Here is a 27309-nt window from a genome sequence, read left to right as displayed (position 1 = left end):
TTTTGTAACTTCCCTGCAGGATGGGCACTGTGGCTGGCCTCTGGGCATTCATTTCTGAAGTTCTTGTAGTGGAGGTTACTGAGTGTCTGTGTTTCTACAATATGGTAAAGTGAGCCCTGTGTTTCCCAGCTATCAGTCAATGAGTGGATTCATGTCACCTTCAAACTTAGATGCATTCATAGTTTAAAATATCAGCTACTCTTGCTTTCTTTTATCCACAAATCGAATCACAAACCGTGAAGTAATACATTATGGGCACCCACGCTGTCAGGAAAAGGAAAAAAAAAATTGCTAGATGGATTTAGTTCAGCGTGTTCAGTGTCAGAGCTCGAGTCTCGCTTGCATGAGGCCCTAGGTTCAGACCTCAGTCCTGAAAAATAAATGGACTTACAGATCTTAATTGCTTTTACTTTGCTGTTCTAGAATTGAGAACATAAAAGTGAAGGGATGTTCGTTCCAGTGAGACCAGCAGAAGAGACTGGTTTTATAGAGAGAAGAAGGCGGAAGAAAGAGAGGCAGAGAAGGGATTATATTTGTCAAGTTGCTTTCCTATTATGGTAGGGACAGGGAAGCCGGACATAGAAAAGTTATCGCTTGGTTAACAGTAGATTACTGAGGGTTGTTTATTTTTTTCTTTTTTGTTGTTTTTTTTTAATAATAACTAAAGGTTTAAATAATAGAAGAATTATTGGCCTATTCAGGACATTTCTGTATTTTCCATTCTCCTGTCTGAAAAGGTGAGGTAATTTTAGTCCCATCGGACTTCAGTGAGTACAATCTGATTTTTAAGTTCAGACTGCTGGTGCCTAGTACCAAGAAAGGTCTCTGACAGTTTTTATTTAACTCTGCCAAACTTGGCCTGGGTGTGACAGACCTGCTTTCTTAAAACGCGCCTGAGAGAGAGGGCGAATGGTTATAATTTAAGCTGAGGGTGAGAATTCTTACCTGTGGTCAGCACCCATGATTCCTTCCTTCCCTCCCTTCCTAGCTCCTGCTTTTATGTTGTCATCCTCGCTCCCCTCTCTCCAGGGTGTCAAGTAGCTTAGGGTGACCTTGAATCTAATCCCTTTGCCTTCACCTCCCAGTCAAGTCCACTTTATCTATCCATCTGTCTATAGGCTGTTTGGCCTCGAACTCACGGTGAGCCAAACCTGCCTCTCAAGTGTTGATTGCAGACTGAGCGCTACACCATGCCCTTCTTAACAGTTTTTAAAACGAGGCAGGGGGCCTGAGATGGAGGCTAGTAGCTGTGTTATTTTCTCTGCCCCACTGAATAGGATCCTCAGTAACTCTTTGCATGTGGAACAATGACTCAGAAGTGAACCTTGTCAAAGATCTCACCTCAGCTAGACACGGGGAGAGAGTCCTTTCCTCCCTTCCCTCCGCGGGTGTACCTGCCTTCCCCACTGCCCTACATCTCCAGGTCAACCCCCACTCACTGGGAGGGGAGGGGAGGGAGGGAGAGTCTGGCTTTATTTACTCAGGGCCTCTAGGGATGCGGTCTGCGGAAACTTTGGTCAGGCGCCAGGTGACTGGCGGGGGCAGGACACAGATGGGGGTGGGGCGCCCGCCGGCAGGCGCCCTGGGGGCAGGTGGAGTGGCCCTCTCGGCTTGGATGGCGCTGCAAGTGTGGCGCTGCCAGCTTGCCACGCGCCAAGAGAGCTCTAGGTCCCCCAAGGTAAGCGGGCAGGCCGCAGAGCGAGCGCGGTGGGAACCGAGGGCTGGGGACCACAGGTGTGCCCTGGCTGCCCAGCGGGACTTGCGCGCGCGCGAGTGGGGCGGGGCACGGCTCGTGGGCGGGTCCTTGCGGGACTGCTCGCTGGCCACTCGCGGGCCCTGCAGGAGGTGCGGCGCTGGCCACCGCACTTGCTCCGCAGGAGGAGGCTTGAGTCCCCCAGAAATTTCAGGTAGCGTACGGTCTTTATTTTCTTTAAAATACACGGGTGGTGCTCGGTTATGGACGTTGACTAAGTGTTGCTGGCCAGAACCGAAAGGTGCGACTAGTCAGGGACTGTTAGGAGGACGAGAGGGTTCCAGAAGGGGGCATGGCTTGGAGATTAGCGCGCAGGCTTCTGAGTTGAAATATCTGAGCTCTGGTGTACTTATTAACCAAAAAACATAAGCGGTTTGCTCAGCTTCTGTGCGCCACGGTTTTCACGTATGTAAAGTGGTGGTGATGGTACTGTAATCTTACAGGATTGTTGCAAAGATTGGGTTAATACCTAGTGCCTGGCAACGAATGTTGGTTGCTTTCGCTCTGCATTCTGATGAGCATGAATCTCTAAGGTTGTCTGTTGTCTGAAATGCTCGGGGAGATAGATTCCTGTGAGACAGTTGGTGAACTGCGTCCTAAAGGTTCTTTTCTCTAGTACTAAGCGGTACTCTGGGTGATCATCACGTTGTTTCAAATCAGTCCCTCCCTACGTTGCAAACACCTCCCTTTTTCTTCTGTTGGTGCTTGGGATGGAAACACCCACCATCTCCGGCACATATGCTGCCCATGAACTAAAACTACACTCTGTAACTCATCAACCTTAGCTTTGGAGGCTATTCTAAAAGACAGAGGAAGGAAGATACTTTTTAGGGCGAGTGTAACCCATTTGTTTAAAAGCAATTCTGATTATTTATTATTATTATTATTTATTTATTATGTATACAGTGTCCTGCCTGCATGCCAGGAGAGGGCACCAGATGTCATTTTAGATGGTTGTGAGCTACCATGTGGTTGCTGGGAATTGAACTTAGGACCTTTGGAAGAGAAGCCAGTGCTCTTAACCTCAAAGCCATCTTGCCAGCCCCTAAAAGGAGTTCTTAAGACTTGGTGCAAAGCTCGTGCTGTTTGAGGCGAGTGCTTATTTTGTACTGTACCATTGCAGAAGTGCATAAAGCAGAGCACCCCAAAGTAGGTAGGTAAACAGACAGCTTCTTGGGCCGTAGCTTGCCACACGGAAACAGGAGTGTGAGAGCCTGGAAGCCGGAGGTGGTTACAGGTCTGAGCAGTTTGGAGCCATAGACAGGAGAGTTGCTGAAAGTTCAAGGCCTGGCTGTGTTTCACAGTTACTTCAAGGCTAGACCTTGTCTGGAAAAAAAAAAAAAAGGCAAAAGGGAAAAAAAAATCTGAAAAGTTAGTCTTGCTGGTCTTTACAGATGATGATGTATTTAAAGAGCCAGAAGCGATAGATGGCAGAGCTTAGAACTCGGCTCTGCTGGTCAGCAAATTTTAAAACCAAAGGAAGGTGGGAGTTAACTGTTGTTGTTTTGGCCGGTTTTACGGTGCTGTGAGCTTCTTCCCTCAGCAGCATCCTGGTTGGTAGTTTAATTGTATGATTCATAGTCACTCCTCACCACCTTTGATTTAAATCACAAGTCTGGAAGTTGCTGCATCAATTATTGCTTTGAGAACAAGATGATTGTCTTAAGCTTTGTACAAACATGTTCCAACAGGGTTTTGCTTTTGTTTTTCCAAAATGCAGCTCGGTTCTCTGTGTAGAAGGTGGAACCAACGTAAATAAGTTGACCTCATCACCAGTTCGTTATCGGTGGTGAAGTTTTCTTGATCCGACAGGATATGGTCAGGAAGTGAGACCCAGAAGGCCAGCCCCGAAATGGGAAGAGAGGTTATGTGGCAATGCAGCTGGCAACTTCAAAAGCCTTCCAGAGTAAAATTATTTTTGAGATACTGGTGTGTAAGTTGCTGACTTCCCGGCTCTGTGCATTGCTTACTCCCTCACCTCTGGGTATTTGTTCAGATGTTTCCTTCTTATTTAAAATTGCACACAGCCCCACACTTCTATAATATATACTTATCTGTTTGTATAATTACTCATCTGCTGTCTGCCACTGGAGCGTAGCCTCCATGTGCCTAAGTGTGTTGTATTCCTGCTGAGTCCCAAGTGCCTGCAAACAGCGCTTGGCCTGAGTAGATATTGGATGTGTCGCTTTGAACAGAAATTTCCAGCACAACTGCTAGCTACTTAAGCTAGCGCAGCAGCGCTTTGCCTTGCCTGCCTCTCCACTCTGCTTTCAGTGTTCTTACAGTCCAGGGATAAAACCTCAAGATAATGTTTAATTCCCCCATACCCTGTGCTCCACAGGCAAATAGCTAAGGTTATTTTACCAGATTTTTCCCCCCCCAAACAAGCCACTCCCACTGTCTTTAAGCCCTCTGCGTTCTGTTCCATCTAATAGACCTACAGCCTGCAGTTCCCTTTTTGAAGTCTCTCAGACTTCACTCAGCAGAGTGAGAAGCCATGCAGGCATTCATTTTCCTCCTACATGGTGAGCTCAGCCTGTATCTCCTACAAAAAAACAAAAAACAAACAAACAAAAAAAAAAACAGCGATCCTAACTTAGGCTTTTTAAATATAAGGTAAGGTTTCCGTGGCAGTGCTTTGTAAAATCTCAAGATGAGTATTGATTGATTTATCATAGTTCTGTTCTCATTAATGACTTGGCTACTTTCCTTAGTGTGAGCAGGCATTCAGGCAAACTGACCTGAAGACCTCTGCTGCCCTTTTGGCTTAAAGTGTTTATACTCCCTGAGGGGACACACACACACACACACACACACACACACACACTCACTCTCTCTCTCTCTCTCTCTCTCTCTCTCTCCCCCACCCCCCACCTCCCTCTCATGCCACAGCACCCCAGACACCACTGGATGAGTTAGTTATTCAGGTGAGAGTTCTGATGCCAGCTTTCTCAGAAACGGGCCACAATCTTCCTTGACTCCAGATTTCCTTGAGCGCCCCTCTTTTCTCCCAGACAGGACGTGAAGGATGCATACAGAGTTTCGATGGTTTTTACTTCTGTACATTTTTTTTTCCCAGTTATTTTTAAAAGATACATGAGGCCCCACGTATCTGCTTTGTAAGCTATGTGAACTCAAGTTCTGAGAGACCTAATCCTTAAAGGGGGCTCTTCACAGCTTATTTTGAGAGTGGGGACTTAGATGGCAGGGAAGTTTAGTGGGAAGTAAAAAGAGATGAAAACATTGAGTCTGTGTTTTTAAGGGAGTGGGTGTAGGGAGAGCAGTGTAGTGATGCATAATAAGACAGGCGGATTTTTTTTCCCCATATATCAGACAGACTGTGCGCAGAGCACCATCTTCAGCTTTGGATTTTCTTGTGGAGCATGGTTCCTAAGCTGTGTTTTGTTTTGCTATCTCCAGGCACTCGCAGTGCTGTTCCTCTGCCTTGTTTTCTGAGCTGGAGGGGACTGAACATTCTCTTCTTCTGTTTGGCTCTGACTTCGCACAGCATAATTTCTCTCCGTGTCTGTCTCCTCCCCACCCTCAGATACGGGCTCTCTGTAGTCTAGGCTGGCCTTGAGGTTACAGCCCTCCTGTTTCAGCCTCTCTGAGTGCTGAGATTACGGGCACACCGTGCCTGGCTTCATTGTTTTTAATCTTAAAAACATGTTCCTACCTCTTAGTTTGCTTTCTTGTACGTGTGAAGAAGATACATCCTAGAGATTTTATTTCATCTGAGGGATGTGGTCACCAGGACATGCTTGAGTTTGTTGGTAAAGCGGATGGTTTTTGATATCAGCATTTGGGTTAATTAAGTTTTAAAAAATTATACGTTAAAATTGTGTCCGTGTAATATTCCAATTGAGTCATTATTTTTATTTTACTTGTGACACTGTTAGATATAAACTTGATTCAAGAATTTATTCAAAGGCAGTTAGGAGGCTCTGGTCACTACATCTTTTTTTTTTTTTAATTCATTCATTCATATTACATCTCAATAGTTATCCCATCCCTTGTATCCTCCCATTCTTCCCTCCTTCCCATTTTCCCCTTATTCCCCTCCCCTATGACTGTTCCTGAGGGGGACTTCCTCCCCCTGTATATGCTCATAGGGTATCAAGTCTCTTCTTGGTAGCCTGTTACCCTTCCTCTGAGTGCCACCAGGCTTCCCCATCCAGGGTACGTGGTCAAATATGGGACACCAGAGTTCGTGTAAAAGTCAGATCCCACTCTCCACTCTACTGTGAGAACATCCTGTCCATTGGCTAGAGGTTCGAAGTTTACTGTATGTATTGTCCTTGGCTGGTACCATAGTTTGCGCAGGACCCCTCGGCCCAGATCCGCCTGTCATAATGTTCTTCTTGTAGGTTTCTAGGACCCTCTGGATCCTTCTATTTCCCCAGTCTCCCATGCTTCTCTCACCTAGAGTCCCAATAGGATGTCCTCCCCTCTGACCCACTTTCCTGGTGAGGGAAGACTTTCATGGGACATGCCCCTTGGGCTAGTGTCCAGATATAATGGTGAGTATATACCATTTTGGTCACTACATCTTACCAGCCCACTTCAGCATCTAAAATTTAGCCACCAGCTACAGTGGAAGGTGGGGTGGAGGCTGGATTAGAATGGAAGCCGGTTGAAGGTAGTTGTTGAGTTTGTGAGGTTTGTGTAGGAGGGAGAAGGAGCGATCCTCCTCTGTCTGAAATCTTCCAGTCTGCAGTCACAAGCCAGCTTTACTTTCGGCCTCACTCTCTGCCCATGGCCGTTGCCCTTCAGGTGTGAAGTTCCGTGTGGTGTGTTCACATCAGCCTGCAAGATGTGCTCAGAATGAGCATCTGAACGGAAGCGGTTGGGCGAACAGCGCAGCCCCATTGTGATTGGGACCCCAAGATACAATGACCTTGGGAGGTGAGAGGGACAGGGCCCTGCCTTGCCCTCTCTGTTACATCTGTCCTGTGGGTTCTGAGTCAAGTGGTGAGTGTGTTCCATGGAGAACTTTAGACTACCTTGTCTCCTTACCTAGCAATTTTGATTCTAGAAGGGAGTACAAGGGGCTCTCAGTGGCCGCTGTGCCTTCTCACTCTCCTTCCCTCCCTACCTGTCCTTAATAAAATAGCCAGTTTCAGGGAGTAGGCAGCCTCTCATGGCTTCTTCCCCTGAGGCTCTTGGACCCTTCTCAAATTGATAAATGCATACTTTTCATTGCCTTAGTTCCAACTATATATCACTTTTCATTAGCACAAATCAGGAACAGTAAAGGTGCCTCTAAGGAAAGAAAACAAATTTAGGGAACATTGGGGAAGGCTCTGTGATAAGACAACAGGGAAAACTCAAAGAGGGGGTGGGAGCAGGCACTGGAGGAAGGATGTGTTAGCAAGGAAAACAGGAAAGGTTGTAACTGATTCATCCGTGCTGGAGCTCCCGGAAAGGGAAAGGGAGAAGGTTACTATGTGTCTTTCATCAGGATCCTGTTAGGTTTTAAAATCTGTTCTGTGCAGACCTAATTTGCCAATGGGACAAAGACTTGCTTTGTTTCTGTGGAAATACTTCAGATAGGAAGTAGCCAATTGGTTTGCAGTTAGAAACCCTTGGAAAGATGCTTTCAGTTCAATTTTATTTTATTGGTTTTTCGAGACAGGGTCTCTCTTGTGTAGCCTTGTGTAGCGGTCCTGGACTCCGACTCGCATTGTAGACAAGCCAGGCTGGCCTCCAGTTCACAGGGATCCGCCTGTCCCCGCCTCTCGAGTGCTGGGATTAAAGGCGTGCACCACCACCGCCAGCTTAGTTCAATTTTAAAAGCCGCTCATCTTGTTTCCTACTTAGAAATGATCCCCTCCTCTGCCCCTGATTTTCTAGGTAAATTGGGGGAATGCCTTTATTATTCAGGCCTCTCCTTCTCCCTGTGTCCAATTTTAAATTCCTACTCAAATTAGAGGTAGGTAGGTATCCCGTCTGTCCATAGCTGTAACCCGCCCCCATTACTACCCTCTCTCAGCATAGTGCTTCGCTTAATCAGTTGATAAAACCATCATAACCACCCAAAGGGATTAATTTACATTAGGGCTTCTCACTTGATGTAATGTGTGGATATGGACAGGCTATAATGCTGCATTCTTGTATGCTTTCATACTTTAAAAAAAAAAAGATTTATTTATCATGTATACAGTCCTCTGACTTCACGTACACCTACACGCCAGAAGAGGGCGTCAGGTCTCATTATAGACGGTTTTGAGCCACCATGTGGTTGCTGGGAATTGAACTCAGGACCTCTGGAAGAGCAGACAGTGCTCTTAACCTCTGAGCCATCTCTCCAGCCCTACTTTTCTACTTTTAAAATCCTGTACTCCACCTATGTCTCTGCACCCTGCTGCCCTTGCAGCCACTGATCTTTTTATTGTCCTGTAGCTCTGCTTTGGCTCTTACTTTCAGTCAGATGAGATCGCACAGGATGGAGCCGTTTCAGACTTGTATTTCCTAGTGATGGGTGTTTAAGGCCGCCCCCACCCCATCTTATGTCTTCCTTTGGCTTAACAGCTTATTTCTTTTTAGCATTAAAAATATTCCGTTGTTTGTATGTTTCACCGTTTATTAATCCAGTCACCCACTGAAGGTTATCTTGATTGCCTCTAATTTCAGGCAGTTACGAATAAATCTATTCTGACATCCACTTACAGGTTTTGTGTGTGTGTGTAAAATTTTAGCTTTTAGCTTTTGTTTGTTTTGAATGAGCCAGTTTATTAATTTAGCATCTTTTGTTCTCATCTTCATGTTGGCAGCAGCCACCTGCCTGGTGATTCTGTCCTGCTTCCTCTGTCCCTGAGGTGTTAGCCTGTGGCCTCCATCTTGGTCCTTCGCTACCGTGTTCAGATCCTGGATGGCCACGCTCTCGGAGCTTCTACTGGTGTCCTTTTTCCTGGTCGGGGGGACAACTCTAGCCTGCCCTGAAGGTATAGGTGCTGTACTGTGAAAACAGCGCCTGTATAGAGCCAGTCTTCATGATCAGGAGAAAACTCTTTATGCTTGGCCAGCTTGGCTTTGCAGCCCATTTGGGGACTTTATGCTTCCAGGACTTTCTGGGAAAGGCTGCCAGAGTCCTGACAAATGACTGCTGGATTGTGTCTTTTACAGTAATTCAGGCATTGTGTGGCCTCCATGCTGCCAGCTAGGGAAATAGGCTTATCATCATCATCATCATCATCATCAGATTTATTTGTATAGTGGTGTCTATGCACAAGTGTGTGCAACCCCCAGGGAGGCCCAAAGAGGATTTCAGATATCCTGGCACTGACGTTGCATGCAGATGAGCCGCCCGGCCTAGGTGCTGGAAATTGGGCTCAGGTCTTCAACAAGAGCAGCAGATGCTCCAAACCCCCGTGTTTTAGTTTTGTAAGACTCCGTTAGAATGTCTTCTGAAGTGAGTGGGAGTTCCCATTGCTCCTTCCTCAGAGCGTCTGGTGGTCTAAGTTTTCTGGGTATTGGCCATTCTAAAGGGCATATATCCCTTACCTCTGCTCCCTTCTGCTTCTCTCTCTTCTTCCTCCCCTCCCCTGTAGTGGGGATTGAATGCAGGTCCTTGAATGAGCTACGGAGCGTCATATCCCAGCTGTATCCCTAGAATCTCATTTAATTTTGCATCTTTGCAATGATACATTATGAAGAATATCCTTTCATATGTTTATTTTCCAACTGCATATTTTTTATTTTCTTTTAAATTATCTCTGTCTGTCTCTCTGTTCAGTTGTTTCTTTGCTTTGTATCATCTTGGGTCTTTAGCTGCTTTGGGCATCCTTGTTGACAAATAGCAGTTTCCAGTTCTGTCACGCTGCAGACATTCGTAGCTTTTCCAGCCTTAATCCTTTGCCTTAAGATGACTCTCTCCACTTTATTATTTAAGAATGGATACTGACAATTCATGAGTGTGTCTGCCTTCAGATACGGTATGGTTTGCTAGGTAGTATTGCACCAGTCTTTAGGATCCCTGAAGAAATACAGGCTTTAAAGGCAGACCTCTACCCGTGACGGAATCCCCTACTTCCTCCTCTAACTCCTCCTCCCTGGCTAGCAGGAAGTCCAGCCCTATTCTCTTCCCTGCTCAGCTGTAAGCTGCTTTATTGGCGTACCAGGGTACAAGTGGGGAGTAGTGTTCACACAATAATGAGACAAAAATAAGAATTTAAACTACGCAATAACCTTATGCCTACAGTGTATTTTGATCATATCCATATCATTTTCCCCTCCTTTAACTTTCCCCAGACTCCTCTGAACACATCCCCCTCAGTACTTCATGGGTTTGTTTTGTTTTTAATAACGCACTGAGTACAATTAGTGCCATCTAATAACACTTGTGAATGTGTGGCTGTCCACTGGCGTATGAGCAATCCATCAGGGACATACTGCCAAAGAAAAAACAACCATCTTCCAGCAGCCGTTAGCAGCCAATAGCTCCTCAGCTGGGGTGGGTGGGGCCTCATGAGCTCCACCCCCATCCATACTGAAGCGTTCACTGGCTCCATTTTGTTCAGGTCTTTGGTGTGTAACTAGAGTGGCTGTGAGCTCCTGAGTCCATGGCAACGCCATGTCCAGAAGACAGCATTTCATAGCACTCTTTGCCACCTTCCAGCTCCAACATTCGTTCATTCTTTCTGCTCCTTCCTTTGTGATGCTTGTTGAGCCTTCAGGTGGGGATTGATCTGATGTCCTATTTAGGGCTGGTCGTTCAACTGTCAGTTATTATCAGCATTTTGACCAACTGTGAGACTCTACTTTAACTTCTGACCTCTGAACGCAGAACGTTCTCTGACCCAGGGCTGAGAGCAGCACACCTCTGTGTACATAAACATAGTTTAGAAAGTATTTGATAACGTGCCTACTTAGCAAAGCAACAGTAGTTCCTCCCCTAGACCATCACCTAAGCCATGGCCCTTTGACCAGTTTTACAGTTCTGGGCATGAATTTCTGAGAGACATGATCTTGGTGGCATCCTGGCTCTTGTCTGTTTTATAACTGGCCCTTGGTTGCCCTGTAATAAGGCCAGCACTCAGCCTGTTTTGTACCAAACTCTTGGCTAGGTGTTTATGTGGCTTGTTTTCAGAGGGGAGAGACAGGGGCGCGATGGTGCTTACTCATCTCTGACCCTTCCAGGAGGCAGAATCAGAAGCAGGCATTTTCTGCCATGTTTGTTTTCTGGAACTTGGTTGCCTTCCAGATACCTGGGATGCTTCTAAACTCTGAAATCTTCACAGATGAAGTAAAAGATGATGGTGAGTGTGAAGGGACACAAGAATTTGACAGATGTGGTGGGTGTTCTGTACTCTTGAGTCAGCGCACTGTGACCCGTAGCTGTGTGATTACAGCCTAGCTTGCTTCTTCGTCTGTAAAATGGGCATGATGACGTTTGCCTCAGGTTGCTGTGTGTACTTAGGACAGCCCCTCTGTTAGTGCTCAGTAAACACCAGTTTCTTTGTGTGTGTGGGCCCTGCAGGTGGAGTCTAGAGGCTGGAGCTGGGAGTCTTCTTCAGTTGTTTTCCGCTTTGTTTATGGAGGCAAGGTCTCTCACTTGAACCAGAGCTCATTGAACCTGCCTGTCCAACTAGCCTGCTTGCTCTGGGACTGGATCCAGGATTCGATCTGGGTTTTTGGAAACACTGGCATTACAGGCAAATCGCTACTCCTTCCTTTATTGGAATAGTACTGGGCACCCACACTCAGTCTCACAACAAGTGTGTTGTCTGCAGATTGTTTCCTAGTCCCCAATGCTAGTTTCACGACCTCAGCCCTGACATTGGAGCAGACCATTTTTTTGGTTTTGGTTTTGTTTTTTTTTGTTTTTTGTTTTTTTGCTATAGGGTAATCCTGTGTGTCATTCCCGGCCCCTCCCAAGTATAGACCACTAAAAATACCGTCAGCGGTTGCCAAATTGCTCCCAGGTGAGAGCTGTTAGAGACTACTTACTAGCTGTTGTGTTGTCCTGCCGCATTAGCTGTCCCTCTTCAGACCTGGCTGGCCTGTGACAGGTCTTCTTTTTTTCATCTACTTCTTTCCATCTTGTTGGCCACACCTGTGTTGACAATGAGTGGATAGTAAGCTTAGTTTTTCCACTGTGAATTGGCATCTTAATGACTTAGTCTCAATGGAGTCATGCCTCATATGCCACAGTAGGCTAGCTGCCCCCAAGAACAACTGCACAGATGGTCTTCAGCCTTCTGGCGGAGTGAATGTGCATCCCTTTCCTGGTGTTGTCATTGTCGTTACTATTATTATTTTTAAAGCTAATACCATCGAACTCCAAAACGTAACCATTTTTACTCCCACATGACCAGAATGACTTTCCCTGTTCTTTCCCAAAAGTTTCCCCATTTGCTTTAAAAAAAAATTTTTTTTTTTTTTTTGGTCAGTCCACTTTTCATTCCACTCTGTTTGTGTCATCAGAGGATGCTTCTTCAGAATTTTAATTGCTGGGCTTTTATGGAATAAGAATTAAATTCATGGTGAAATTAATGTTACTTGTTCCTACTTCTCCTTTTGACTACTTAAAGGTAGGTTCATGGAAGACAGGCGCAGTGGCATATTCCTGTGGGCCCAGCTACTTAAGAGGCTGAGGTAGGTGCCATTACTTGTGACCAGGCATTCAAGGCCAGCCTGGGCAGCAAAACCCTGTTTCAAACGCACACTTTACAGGTCTCCTCCATTGGTCCTGTAGGAAGGACTCTGTAGAGTGCATGTGCATATTGTAGAGACACTAAGGTAGATGGATAAAAAAGAAACCAACACCAGACCATCTTGGTTTAAATCCTGTTACCAGTGGAATCTGCCACTTACCCTTAACACCAAGTTGAGCCATCCAGACCTGCCCAGAGTCAGTTATGCCTTTACTATTCCAAGTGGAAGGCTGCTTGTACATACACAGTGGTTTGATTTGGTGACTCAACTAGTGCCCTGTTAATTTCCTGTTCCTGTTGTCAGCCTCTTGAATGTCGACAGAGAGCTGTCTGATCTCTTCCCAGGCCAAGTACCAAGCCGGGAACCACATGGGACAGTAGCTGTTGGCAAATTCCAAGGGTCAATAGCTTCCACTCTTTTATCTTAGTGCTTGTCTGAGAGACCTCAAACCATCCTTACCTCTTGCATCATTTCCAGCTCTGGAGTGTCACAAGACAGAGGCTCAGGGGAGAGCGCAGCTTTCATCATTACAGTACCGTTTTATAGAGTAGGTGTCAGTAAAAACTGGCAGTCCTTCTGGGTTTCTCAGTAAGTGGGTCAGAGCAGCCCATGTAGACACGAAGTGTCGGTGGTTTTGCTCGTGTCTCACTTGAGACAGGACATCCTGTCTCAGAGCAGTGAAGCCCTAGGGAACATCTGTCTAGTAGATTCCCCCAGCTTCTGTGGCGTTTCCTCCCATCCTCTGTGTCCGGGGCTTACTGTTTGCTCTTCCTTGTTCACTGGGGCCAATTAAGCTAATGTCATCGATGTGATGGATCAGTGTGGTGGCCTGTAGAGTCAGCGTGATTACAGTCTCTCTAGAGCAGTGGTTCTCCACCTTCCTAGTGCCGCGACCCTTCGATACAGTTCTTCGTATTGTGGTGATGCCCAACCATAAAATTATTTTCATTGCTACATCATACCTGGGATTTTGCTACTGTTAGGAATCTCAGTGTAAATATCTGATATGTGACTCCTGTGAAAGGGTTGTTCAACCCACCCAGAGAGTCGAAACTCACAGGTTGAGAACCACTGCTCCAGAGTCTGGACCATATTATGACCACAGTGCAGATACAGCTGTCTGGTATGACAGTGAATGGTAGGTACTGCTCTTTCTGTCTTGTGATAGCAAACTGCATCTTGCTGTCTCTGCTGATGCTGTTAGCAAAACACCATTTATCGGGCCACGAGCCGTATGCTTGCTCTCAGGGGCCAGCCCAACAGTCACCGTCCCAGCGTGCCTCATCTGGGCTTGCATCTGGAGTTGGTAGCAGCACCTGCTTAGAGTCTGGCAGTCCATAGTCAATGTCCCAAGGTTCGCTGGGCTCTGGCCCAGCCAAGCAGGCAGCTGTAAGTGGAGATGTGATAGGATTCAACACTCCGGAGTCGTCAGCTTTTTGATAGTGATGCTGGTTTCTGAACTCACAAGGGAGAGCGGGCGGAGTAAGGAGGGAGTGCTTGGTCCTAAGGGTTGTAAGCCAGGAACCAAATGGGCTGTAGCTGCTGACAAACTGAAGAAGGCTCAGCAACTCTTACTCCTCTCTTTGATGCTTCTCAGAGCTTTGGACAAGGCTCTTTCTCCTGTAATAGCCTTTCTGGCAGGATGGGGATCCATTGTGGGGATGGGTGTGTGTGTGTATCTATATATACATATATTGTGTACATATATATATATATATATATATATATATATATATATATATATATATATATATATCTAGTAAAATTCTAGAACAAGGGAAACAGACACAAGATGAATCTGTGGTTCCATGGACCCACCAAGATTCAACGTTATCTTTTACACCATCTTTAGGAGCGCCACTCTGACTAGAACACAGTGTCAGTTCAGAGATGGTGTCCAATAACCTTTGGAAGGGTTTCCTGTTTCCCTTTCTAGAGTGGATATCCACTCTGAGGTGGCTGCAGGTCTCTCTTGGGAAAGGCCCTGAAGGAAAGTCAGCAGTATGTGCGCATGACCTTTTCACGGGTCACAGTGATTCTACATTGTGTTCAGTATCTTCTCAGTTTGTCTTAAACTGCTTTGTAAGCTCAGTTGGGTTTTGTGATGATAAAGAACAGTGCGAACATGAGTCAGGGGAAATTGGTCTCTCCTTGGAAAACAGCTTGAAAGGGTCACATGGAGGATGGGATGGGGAGGCATTGGAAGTTCGCCTGTCCCTAGAGGAGGAGTTCGGGTAGCTTTGTTGAGCTGGGAAGTTCATGTGAGTGGAAATGGAGGCCATCGTTCTGAGCCTTGCTCACCTTGCCCAGAGGCTTGCGTGTATCATCCAGAGTCTGCTGCCCAACACATGCCCTTACATTAGCATCTGTGACTACATGGGTGCATGTTTAATTGCCCTTCACCACTCACCATTAAATTCTGGCCTTCATTCTTAGTCCTATCTGCTGGCAGCTATAAGAAATTAAAGACTCTACGAAGCAGCTGCATTCAACTAGTCATTTGCTTTGTGCACACCTTCAGGGACAGCTGGAAATAACCTCAGCCCTTGTTAGGATCTCTGAAGTCAGCATTTTTCATTAGCCACTTGATTTTTTTGTTTCTTTGTTTGGTTTTGTTTGGTTGGCTGGTTGATTTTGTTTTTCAAGATAGGGTTTCTCTGTGTAGCCGTGGATGGCCTGGACTCACTTTGTAGACCAGGATGGCCTTGAACTCACAGAGATCCGCCTGCCTCTGTCTCCCGAGTGCTGGGATTACAGGTGTGTGGCACCATGCCTGGCTTCAGCCACTTGAATTTTTAACATTGCCATCTATCTGCACCTATCCTGTGACACCTTGCATGCCACTGTGCGATCCTCTCCCTCCACAGAAGGGCTATTACCACCATATGTCCTGTTGTTTTTATGCCTTCTTTTTTTTTCCTTTTACTAAAAGTAGATTCTTTTATCATATAATCTATTGCAGTTTCCCCTCGCTCTACTCCTTCCAGTTTCTCTCTACCTCCTCCCCCATCTGGATCTACTCCCTTTCTGTCTATCAGAAGAAAAAAAAAGAGGTTTCTAAGAGATAACAGGCAAACCTAACTAAATAAAATATAATAAGATAAAAACAGAAACCATCATAGTGAAGTTGGACAGGGCAGATCAACAGAAGGAACAGCGCCCAAGAGAGGGCACAGGAGTCAGAGACCAATGAGTTCTCACCTTCAGGATACTAAACAGAACTATAATTATGCACAGAGGACCTGGTGCAGACCCATGTAGGCCCCCTGTGCCTCCTGCTTCCATCTCTGTGAGTTCATCTGAGTTAGAAGGCCTCATTCTCCTGGTGTCCTCCGTTCCCTCTGGGTCCCTTACTCCTCTGGCAACTTTTCTGTGGGGCTCCCTGGGCGCTGAAAGGAGAGATTTGATGCAGACATCCCATTTAGAGCTTTGTCCAAGGTCTCTCTCTCTTTCTCACTCTGTATCTGACTTACGTCCTGCATTAGTTCCTACCCGCTGCCGGAGGAAGCCTCTCTGATGATGGCTGAACAAGGCGCTGGGCTGTGCACACACACACACACACACACACACACACACACACACACACACTTCATCCCAGACGTGTAGAGATGGTTCAACAAATGAAAATGAGTAAATGTAATCTACTATGTAAACAAACTGAAAGGAAAAAAATAAACAAACAAACCACAAAATCAAACCCCTCTTCATGATAAAAGAACTGGAGAGATTAGGGATACAGGAGGCATGCCTCAATATAATAAAGGCAACTGGCAGCAAGCTGATAGCCAGCATCAAATTAAACAGCGAGAAACTCAACAGTTCCACTAAAATCAGGAACAAGACAAGGCTGTCCGGTCTCCAAGCCGGACTACTCAGTATAGTAATGGATGTCTTAAATAAAGCAGTATGACATCTGAAGGGGATTTAAAAAAAACAAAAATGAAAAGGAAGAAATCAAAATATCCTTATTTGCTATGATATGATAATATACATAAGTGACCCTAAAAAATTCCACCAGGGAACTTTAGCTGGCAAAATAGCTGAATACAAAATCAAGTCACACACACACAAAAAATCAGTAGCCTCCTATATGCAAATGACAAACAGACTGAGAAAGAAATCTGAGCAACTCCTTTTACCATAGTCTCAAATAATATAAACTATCTTGAGATAACTCTAACCATACAAGTGAAAAGACTTGTATAATAAAAACTTCAAATCTTTGAAGAAGGAAGTTGAAAAGACATCAGAAGATAAAAAGATCTCCCATGCTCATGGATGGTAGAATTAACATAGTAAAAATAGCCATCTTACCAAAAGCAATCTACAGATTCAATGCAATCTATTTCAAAATACCAACACAATTTTTCCCAGATCTTCAAAGAACAATTCTCAGCTTCATATGGAAACACACACACACACACACACACACTCACACTCAGAACAGTTAAAAGAATCTGAACAACAAAAGACCTGCTGGAGGTCTCACCATTCCAGATTTTCAAGTTAATAAAGACAGCATGGTACTGGCATAAAAGCAGACATGTTGATCAACAGAATAGAACTAAAGACCCAAACATAAATCCAAATACCTGATTTTTTTTTTTTTTAATGAAGAAGCCAGAAATACACACTGGTAAAAAAGACAGCATCTTTACCAAATGGCGCTGGTCAAACCAGATGTCTGCATGTAGAAGAATGCAACTAGATCCATGTTTACAGCACGCACAATACTCAACTTCAGGCCACGCGGTGATGGCACACACCTTTAATCTCAACACTTGGGAGGCAGAGGCAGGTGGATTTCTGTGAGTTCAAAGACAGCCTGATCTACAGAGTGAGTTCCAGGACAGCCAGGGCTACATAGAGAAACCCTGTCTCAAAAGAACCAAAAACCTAAACCAAAACTAAAACCAAAACTAGCTCAGCTCCAAATGGATCAAAAAGACCACAACATGAAACCAGACACCCTGAACTGGATAGAAGAGAAAGTGGGGAACAGCTTTGAACTCATTAGCACAGGAAACAACTTTCTGGGTTGTCTTTAGCGCAGACTAAGATCAACAAGAAACAAGTGGTACCTCATGAAACTCAAAAGCTTCCGTAAGGCAAAGGACACCACCATTTTGGACGGAGCAGCAACCTACAGCCAGGAGAAGTGTTGTAGAAAATACAAAAATTCTAATAATGTTTATTACTAAATTGGCCTATAATTATTATGGCAGTATTATCTAACCTATCATAATCAATAAAGGCACAGACACCGGTTGTATTTTAGAACAGCCTCGTTTTATCTGGGACTGAGCAGATATTAACCTTCTAAACTATCCTCATCACTTCCCAGCCCCCATCCCAGGACACCTGCTTTAACCATCCCTATCTGTGCTAATGTTCTCCATCTAGACTGCTTCCCTCCATCCACACCGATGCAGCCATGTGCTTCTCTCCACGCTCACTAACCCGCCTCCTCCTCCTGCACCTGTGTTCTCTACCTCCCTCACGGTCCCCAACCCCAAGCCTGTGGACCTTGAACAACTCCCCTGTCTCCTCCGCCAAATCCCAAGCTAATCAACTTTAAGTAGGTAGAGCAAGGTTTACACAACAAGGACAGGTGTATGTGAGAATGTGCTCCTCTGTACATCTGAAAGAGGAATAATATCCAAAATGTATAAAGAACTCAAGAATATATATGAATATATATATATATATATATATATATAATAATCCAGTTCTAAAATGGGGTACAGATCTAAATAAGAACTCTCAACAAAGGAAATTCAAATTAAAGAGAAATGCTTTTTAAAAATGTTCAATATCCTTGGCCACAGGGAAATGTTTATCAAAACTACTCTGAGATTCCATCTTACACTTGTCAGAATGGCTAAGATCAATAACACAAGTGACAGCTCATGCTGGGGAGGATGAAGGGCAAGGGAGCACACATCCAATGCTGGTGGGAGTGCAAACTGGTGCACTCACTACAGAAATCAATATGGCAATTCGTTAGAAAGAAAGAAATCCATCTACTTCAAGCCCCAGCTACACCACTCTTGGGCATATACCCAAAAGACGCTTCATCTTACCAAAAGGACACTTACTCAGCCTTGTTCGCTGCTGCTCTTTCATAATAGCCAGAAATTGGGGAAAAGCCTAGATGTGTCTCAACCAAAGAATGAATAAAGAAAATGTGGTACATTTACACAATGGAGTATTACTCAGCTGTTAAAAATAATGACTCCGTGAAACTTGCAGTCGAATACATGGAACTAGAAAAAAATTCATCCTGATGAGGGGGTGGGGGTGGGGCAGATGGGAACAGGAAGAGCAGGTTGGGAGGGGGAGGGGAGATGGTGTTGATGGGGGGGGAAGTACAGGGAGGGACAGCTAGTATTGAGGGGCATTTGAGGGATAATATAAAAGCCTTGTGCAATGGAAACGTCCTAAAATATATGAAGGTGATCCTAATAGTCCGCAAATAATGAGGAAAATGGAGTTCCAACTGGAACTCTCTTGTCACTAAGCGAAGCTTCCAGTACTGGTACTGGGTTACATCCAATAGGTCCCATGGAAATCCCCAGATAACCCAGGCTGTTGCCAGGACAATAGGTTGCTCTCCTCAAACCCACAGCAAGGCCCCGCCCATGCTGAAGACAACACCCAAACAACTCACACAACTTGGAGAGGCCCAGCTGGTGCCTATACAGAACCTGAACACCTACGTCTTTGTTATGGAAAAACACTCTTCGGTCTACCAAAAGAAAAACGTAAATAAACACCAACTCAGTCACAAAAACCTTTGATCTGTAATCTGTCCTGCTGGCAAAATATGCTACGGCAATGGTGGCACAAAGCTAGTGTGTGTAGGAGTAACCAACCTATGGCTGCTCTGATTTAAGGCTTATTCTGTGAGATAGAACCCACACACTGCTTGGGTGACCAAGAACCAGTGAGTAGATAGCCCAGAGATCTATGGTAAAAACCAGACACTACTGGTCAAACAAACAAAAAAACAAAAACAAAAGCAAAGGATCTATAAGGTGACTCCTAATGAGTCGTGCACATGTGTGCATGCGCGCGCGCACCCCATACGAGGGTATCAGATACTGTGGAGCTGCAGATAAAGGAAGTAGGAAGTTAGTTGTCAGCCTCCTGACATTGGTTCTAGAACTGTGGTCCTCAAGCTCCCTTGATTGGCTACTAAGCTATTCCTGCAGCTTCATGATGCTTTTTTCCCCATTTTGTTTGTTTGTTTTGAGACAGGGTTTCTCTGTGTAGCCTTGGTACTCCTGGGTCTCCCTCTGTAGACCAAGCTGGCTTGGAACTCGTATCAGTCCACCTGCCTTTGGTTTTTGGGTTGTTTGTTTGTTTGTTTTAAGACAGAGTCTCTTTGTGTTAGCCATGGCTGTCCTGGACTCACTTTGTAGTCCAGGCTGGGCTCGAACTCACAGAGAGAGATCTGCCTGCCTCTGCCTCCCGAGTGCTGGGATTAACTGTGTGCACTGCCACACCCAGCTAATGCTATTTTTTAAATTGGTTTTCTAACCATGTTTTTCCCTGTTGGTTAAGGTTCCATGATGGAGTATGAACATTACCTCGGGAGGTTCCCTGTTTCGGATTAGCTAATGGTAACTGCTGAGAACTTGGAAACTTCAGACTGAACTTCTGCGTCCTTCAAGACAGTCAATGCAGTGAGTGAGGTTGTACCATGGACTGCAAGGAGAGCTGCCCAAGTGTAAGCATTCCCAGCTCTGACGAACACAGAGAGAAAAAGAAGAGGTTCACGGTAAGTGAGGCAGAGAGCTTCCGGAGTAAGTATGGTGAATGTCCCCACCTCACCCGTGTGGTGGTCTTTCCTCACCAGGAACCACCGTCTCTCCTCTCCACACCTCTAGGTGTTACCTCTTTTGAATGAGCTACCTTCACAAAGCCTTCTAAAGATTAGGTGGTGGCAGTGCATACCTCTAATCCGAGCAGAGGAAGGTGGGTCTCTGTGAGTTCAAGGCCAGCCAGGTCTACACAGTGAAACCCCATCATCATCATCATCGTGGAAGAAAACAGCTTTCTTTGGCTACTGTAACAGTAATTGTTCTTTTTAGAGCAGATTTTTTGCCTATTTACCTGTCCCTTTGGAGGATTTCCTGAAACTCACCAGCCCTCCTGCAGATGTGTATGCATAGACATTGAGTCTCTGCACCGTTAGCTTTGTATGAACCTTCAAATGTTGTAGATTTCTGAAGTCCCCAGCCCATGTTAACAGCTACTGTCCTGAAATTCCCATAGTGCCTTAGGACATTTATTCTTTTCCACCTTGTTTTTAAGATGTTTCTCTGTCTTACCTGTTTTTTCACCTTAAAGGTAAAGGCTTTTCTGGTTTTGTTTTAGTGCCACAGTATTTGCTGGAGGACTTTATAAACGAGGACTATGGCTAGTAGTGTTATTGGTGACCATTACTGGAAATCAAACACTTCAAAACCTGTTTACTTGCATGTGTATCCCTTCATGTGGTGCATGCACACTCCTGTGCCCATAGAGGACAAAAGTAGTTGAGTGTCCTCAGATGTCTTTTGTCACTCTATGCCTATTCTTTTGAGGAAGGGCCTTTCCTTGAACCTGGACTCGTGTTTTCTATGTTACTAAAAGCCAAAAAGTCAACAGCAAACCCCTATCTATCTGTGCCTGCCCTCAGCTTGAATTACAGATGTATGCAGAACACACAGCCTCTTGCATAGTTCTAGGATTTAAACCCTGTGTTCATGATTGCACAGGCAGTCTTTTTAAAGTTTTTTCCCATTTTATTTGTATGTTTTTATATTGCTATTTCACGTGCATGTCTGTACCAACTGGGTTTAGTTCTCTCAGAAGCCAGAAAAGGATCCCCTGGAACTAGTTACAGATAGTTATGAGTTGTCATGTCAGTGCTAGGAACTAAATCTGGGTCCTTTAGAAGAGCCCCTAGTGTTGAGCTGTCTCTCCAGCCCTACAGCAGGTCATCTTAACCTCTGAGCTGTGCCTCAGCTCAGAACAGGCATGTCCCTATTACTAAAGTGAAACAGACGATTGTGGTTTGTTCTAGTATTCCAGTTAGTGTATGTAGGATTTCCTGCCCTTCTCTTGAAAGTGTTCTCTGGTCTGTTCTTCCCTGGAGGTTCCCGACTACTGTGTAGCCTGAAGGAATTTGTTTGACTTCAGCTCTGTTGATCACTTAATTTCATCCAGGTAAATATTCCCAGGCTGTCTTACTCCATCATCTTGCTTGAGCACACAGTCTTACTGGGGCTGACATTTTGGTTTATGGAGGAAGGATGTCCACTTTCAGAGTGTGTCTCTCTGGCTTCCCTTTTTTTTTTTTTCTTTTTCTTTTTCTTTTTTTCGACAGAGTATCTCTATGTAGCCTTGCCTGTCCCAGACTCACTCTGTAGACCAGGCTAGCCTCGAACTCACAGTGATCTCCCTACCTCTGTCTTTTAAGTGCTGGGATTAAAGGTGTGCGCCACCATGCCCAGCCTTCTGGCTTCCTTCTTGTCATCCCTGTATATCTTTGATGTTCCAGCTGTTGGCTGCTCATTCTAGCAAATACCGGTCTCTTGCTGATGTGGCACACCTTGGGCTTCTAACCTATGTTTTAGCTGGCCTCGGCCATTGCTGAGGTGTGCCTGGGTTCTCATAGGGCACGCTGCTAACACAGTGCCTTTGTTCTCAGTATTGTCTATCGGCCCCTTTCTGTACCACCACTGATCTGTAATGGGTAGGTCACTGGATCCTTGTCAGTTGAACCCAGTGACACGTGACTTTCAGCTCAAGTCCATGTTCACAGGGGAGATAAGAGGAGATGAAGCTTAGCACCCCAACCACTATATTCTGTCTTACTAACTTGTAGAGGTAATGCCAAATGGTAGCTCTCGGTCTCAGGGTACTAGATATAGAACCAAGAAACAGTTCCTTGCCTCTGTTTGCCCTTCCTAAGCGTGGGGGTGGGGGACACGCCTACACGCACGCACGCACGCACGCACGCAGGCACGCGCGCACCCCTCCCTGCATTGGTACAGAGGTGGTACAATGTGTATCTGGTTAGTTATTTATCTCTCCCTATCCTCTAGTTTGCAGATGCACGAACGTGTGTGTGTGTGTGTGTGTTTCAATGATTTATTTATTTAGTCATTTATTTATTAAGTACAGTGTTTTGCCTGCATGTATGCCTCCAGGCCAGAAGAGGGCACCAGATCTCATTACAGATGGTTGTGAGCCACCATGTGATTGCTGGGAATTAAGCTCATGACCAAGAGCAGACAGTGCTCTTAACCTCTGAGCTATCTCTCCAGCCCGAGAATGTGTGTTTTAACAAGATCTTAAACAGTACATGTTTGTTAGTACATCTGTATAAGCATATTTTTAATCACCTTGAAGGTTAGCAAGGACCATTATATCTTGGATAAAATAGTAAAGTGTATGCGTCTTTTCTTTTCTCCCTGTTCTTTGGGCTGGTCTGTCCTACAGAAACTTTACCCCCCACCACCACCACCAAATTTGGCATGTGTTCCTACAGTGTGGACAGGGCATTAATTTAGGCGTCCTTTGCTCTTTTCAAGGAGAGAAAGAGTCGGGAAGGCCTTTACCCAGGTCCATGCTTTGCCCTGTTTCTTCAGAGACCCTGTGCATCTTGCTCATATACTTCCTTCAGATGCCCATATTTTGTTTATTTACTTACTTGTTGTTGTTTTCTAGAGACAGGGTTTCTCTGTGTACCCTTGACTGTCCTGGGCTTGCTTTGTAGACCTGGTTGGCCTTGAACTCACAGTAGTTGGCCTACCTCTGCCTCCCTGAGTGCTGGGATTAAAGGTGTGCACTACCATACTCAGTGCTTGTTTACTTATTTGAGGCTGTGGTGTGTGTGTGTGTGTGTGTGTGTGTGTGTGTGTGTGTGTGTGTGTGTACTTAAATAAAACTAGCACCTTCACACCTCACCCTACCTCTTCTACTCTCTGTCCCAGTTACCTTATTTAATTTTTAAATAGCCTTTATCACCACCTAATGTATTTTGTCTTTTTTTAAAATATATTTTATTAATTTATTCATATTACATCTAAATTGCTACCCCACCCCTTGTATCCTCCCATTCCTCCCTCCCTTCCACCTTCCCCTTATTCCCCTCCCCTATTACTGTGACTGAGGGGGACCTCATCCCCATGTATATGCTCATAGGGTATCAAGTCTCTTCTTGGTAACCTGCTATCCTTCCTCTGAGTGCCACCAGGTCTCCCCATGTAGGGGACATGGTCAAATATGGGGCACCAGAGTTCGTGTGAAAGTCAGACCCCACTCTCCACTCAACTGTGGAGAATGTCCTGTCCTTTGGCTAGATCTGGGTAGGGGTTCGAAGTTTACTGCACATATTGTCCTTGGCTGGTGCTATAGTTTGAGCAGGACCCCTGGGCCCAGATCCACCCGTCATAATGTTCTTCTTATAGGTTTCTAGGACCCTCTGGATCCTTGTATTTCCCCATTCTCCCATGCTTCTCTCACCTAGAACACCTATAGTGTTCTGCCAGCATGAAGCGCCTACATGCCAGAAGAAGGCACATGATCTCATAGATGGTTGTGAGCCACCGTGTGGTGCTGGGAATTGGACTCAGGGCCTCTGGAAGAGCAGACAGTGCTCTTAACCTCTGAGCCATCTCTCCAGTCCTCCCAAACTCTTTCTCTCTCTCATAACTCATTATAGTGTGTGGAGTTGTATTCTGAGACTGTCTTTGGGCTGAATTGTAGAAGTTAATTCCGTGCCTGCAGATGATACAATGACAGTTCTGATATGTAGGTGAGAGGAAGAGATACCAGTTTTTAGTTGAAGTTTTATGTTTTTTTATTTAAGTAAATCAACTTTTTGAATGACATTTTTTCATATCTAGTAGTGGTTATAATTCTGCTTATTTCATGGGATTGTTGATTATAATTAAATCAGGTTGTATATGAAGATATTAGACACATTTGTGAGGGGAGGGGAGTAAGGGGAAAATGGGAGGGAAGGAGGAATGGGAGGATACAAGGGATGGGATAACCATTGAGATATAATATGAGTAAATAAAATTTAGAAAAAAGAAAAAAGAAAAATACTGTGTAAAAGATGATCTGAGAAGAAAAGAGGTAGTAGATGAGTGTTTACTGTGGGCCAGGCATTACTTTCAAAAATACTTTATAATTTCAAGGCCATAGTTAACTGATGAGTAAGAAAATGTAATAGGTTAACTCTATAATGAGGCAAGAATGGCAAGGTGTTAGGATTCTGTAGCTCTGATAGCGAGCACAGATGTATACCCATGGTTATTCTCTGAAAATAACAAAACATTTCAGTGATTTCATGTTGTGTTTTACCAGAGCCACAAAGTCAAATATGCCCTTGAGTTACTTGTGATGACCTAAGAAGGCTAAAAAAAACCCCGCTCAAACCTATCAGCTTATACTTGCCATTACTTTGTGTTTTTCTTAAAAGCTTGTTACAGAATTGTTTACATAAAATTTTAAATGCAAATGTTAAGTTACCCAAAAATAGAGAATAGTTAACATTGCTAGAGCAAAAAAAAGTTCAAAAAGATGAACTGTGTTCCATTTGTATGCTTTTTTTTTTTTAAATCTTGGAGATCATGTAAAGAATTATAAGCTCTATGAATCTTAAGACAGCTTTTACATATGGCTTGCGTTGACAGTTTGTTAAATTGTGTCATTTTTCATTTCCACAGGTTTATAAAGTCTTGGTGTCTGTGGGCAGAAGCGAGTGGTTTGTCTTCAGGAGATATGCAGAGTTTGACAAACTTTACAATTCTGTAAGTGACCAAATCTTTTGTTTGTTTGTTTGTTTTGTTTTTTTTTTTTTGTTTTTTTGTTTTTTTGAGAGTTTCTCTGTGTAACAACTCTGGCTGTCCTATAACTCGCTCTGTAGTCCAGGCTGGTTTCGAACTCATGGAGATCCACCTGCCTCTGCCTCCCAAGTGCTGGGATTAAAGGCGTGCGCCGCCACCACCCGGCCGTCCACATCATTTCTGTCTAAAGCAAAACCTTACAGCAAGGACACTTGCTCTGTGTCATTCTTAGAAGTTATCAGTTCCAGGTTATGAATACTAACAACTGAGACAAAGGTTGCCTGCCAACAGTCCGCTGGAGTTTAAGATCTAAGTGACTCAGAGGAAGGATAGCAAGTTACCAAGAAGAGACTCGATATTCTAAGAGCATATATGGGGGAGGAGGTCTCCCTCAATCACAGACATAGGGGAGGGGAGGGGGGAGTGGAAGGGAGGGAGGAATAGGAGGATACAAGGGAAGGGCTAACAATTGAGATGTAATATGAATAAATTAATTTAAAAAAATCAAAAAAAAGATCTAAGTGACCGTTAGCTGTCTAAGTGACTGAAGCCATTTTTATTCATAATCCAGTTATTACAGAGTTCACAATCTAGTACCTGCGGTTGCACGGAGTTTTTAACATATGCAGTGAGATACACCAAGGTCATTGAAAGGCATCAGCAGAGCCTGCCAGCTGCTGATGGTGGAAGATGCTGTCTTACAAGTCTTCTGGTGTTCCAGCTCTGAGGCCCCAACCCTTGTTTCCTTTACGGAAAACCAACAAGTAAACAGAAATCAGTTGTGCACACGCCCCCCCCCCATGCATTTAATGAGTAGATTACTAGGTATCTCTAGAAAAAGTCTGTTTATATTTATTTTTTATTTTTTATCTTATTTTATTTTTTATTTTTTCGAGACAGGGTTTCTCTGTGTAGCCTTGGCTGTCCTGGACTCACTTTGTAGACCAGGCTGGCCTCGAACTCACAGCAATCCGCCTGCCTCTACCTCCTGAGTGCTAGGATTAAAGGCGTGCGCCACCACGCCCGGCCTCTGTTTATATTTAGAAAGGTAATTTTTTTCATGTCTTAACTCTGTCTCCTGATTTTAAATATGTAAATCTTGGGGCTGGGAGGATAGCCCTTGCTGCCCTTGCAAGAGGGTCCTCCTAGGGTGGCTCACGGCCGCCTGGAGCTCCTGTGCTGGGGTGTTCAGTGTCCTCTCTGGCCTTCAGGGGCACCTGCTCACGGGGTTCACACATAGTCTCACACACACACGCACACACATCCACACACGAACGTGCACACGCACACACATCCACATGAATGTGTGAGTTGTAAGAGTTTTCAAAAATACATTTAGGAAGTTAAGGCTATCTCAGCCAAGAGACAAGCTGTCTCCCAAGTGGATTGGAATGAATCATAGTATCTCACAGGTTTTTTTAAGTCATTAAAGTTAGACTTCTGACTCATCTTATTTAGCACTTGACTGTGTCTGTCCTAAATAGTACTTAGATGGTACACTAATTGAAATTGAATTTACAAAAAAGTAGATTAAATTTAAGCTAATGCCTGTAATATTACTGTTCAGGGATATTTTAACTGTTTTCTTCTGTTCTTTATGTCTCATTAAAGCTTGTATAACTGGCCTGGGCATGATGGTGCCCATTCCTTTAATCCCCACACTTGGGAGGCAGAGGCAATCGTATGGCTGTTGAGTTCAAGGCCAGCTGGATCTACAAAGTCCAGGACAGTCAAGGCTACACAGAGAAACCCTGTTTTGAAAAACAAAACAAAACACACACAAAAACAAAACAAAAAATATTGTATAACTGAATTTCTTATACATTGTTTTATATACTGCTTAACAAAGGATCTCAGGGTAGTGGCTGTAAGTGAAATTACCATCCTAAAGGAAAACAGCAACCAGGAACAGTGGGAGCTGGGTGAGAGTTGACTTGTTGCCTCTCCTTTCTTCCCTGTACGTCCATGTTTCTCTCAACTTCTTTCCCATCTCTTTATTTGATCATTTTGTCTTTCTTATCAATGTCTTTTATATAAATGTTTCAAAAT

The 27309-nt window shown here is 44.6% G+C and overlaps 1 protein-coding gene across 4 annotated transcripts in view; it reads left to right on the top strand.

The window, feature by feature from the left end:
• LOC311592542 (serine/threonine-protein kinase Sgk3) overlaps nucleotides 1-27309 on the top strand; it is a 112756-nt gene that overhangs the window by 47827 nt on the left and 37620 nt on the right. For 2 of the 4 annotated variants that reach the window (XM_084773076.1, XM_084773078.1), the window contains 2 exons: nucleotides 19976-20192; nucleotides 25141-25224. In XM_084773076.1, the coding sequence (XP_084629202.1) occupies nucleotides 20115-20192; nucleotides 25141-25224 (162 nt within the window). In that variant the 5' untranslated portion in view covers nucleotides 19976-20114. Of the gene's footprint in view, nucleotides 1-1768; nucleotides 1908-19975; nucleotides 20193-25140; nucleotides 25229-27309 lie in introns of those variants that run through there. The other 2 variants (XM_084773077.1, XM_084773079.1) reach the window with 2 other exon arrangements.

The sequence above is a fragment of the Acomys minous genome (assembly GCF_964271855.1).
Source record: "Acomys minous genome assembly, chromosome: 1".
NCBI lineage: Eukaryota > Metazoa > Chordata > Mammalia > Rodentia > Muridae > Acomys > Acomys minous.
The sequence above is the reverse complement of the archived record's forward strand: the minus strand, read 5'-3'. Positions and strand labels throughout refer to the sequence as shown.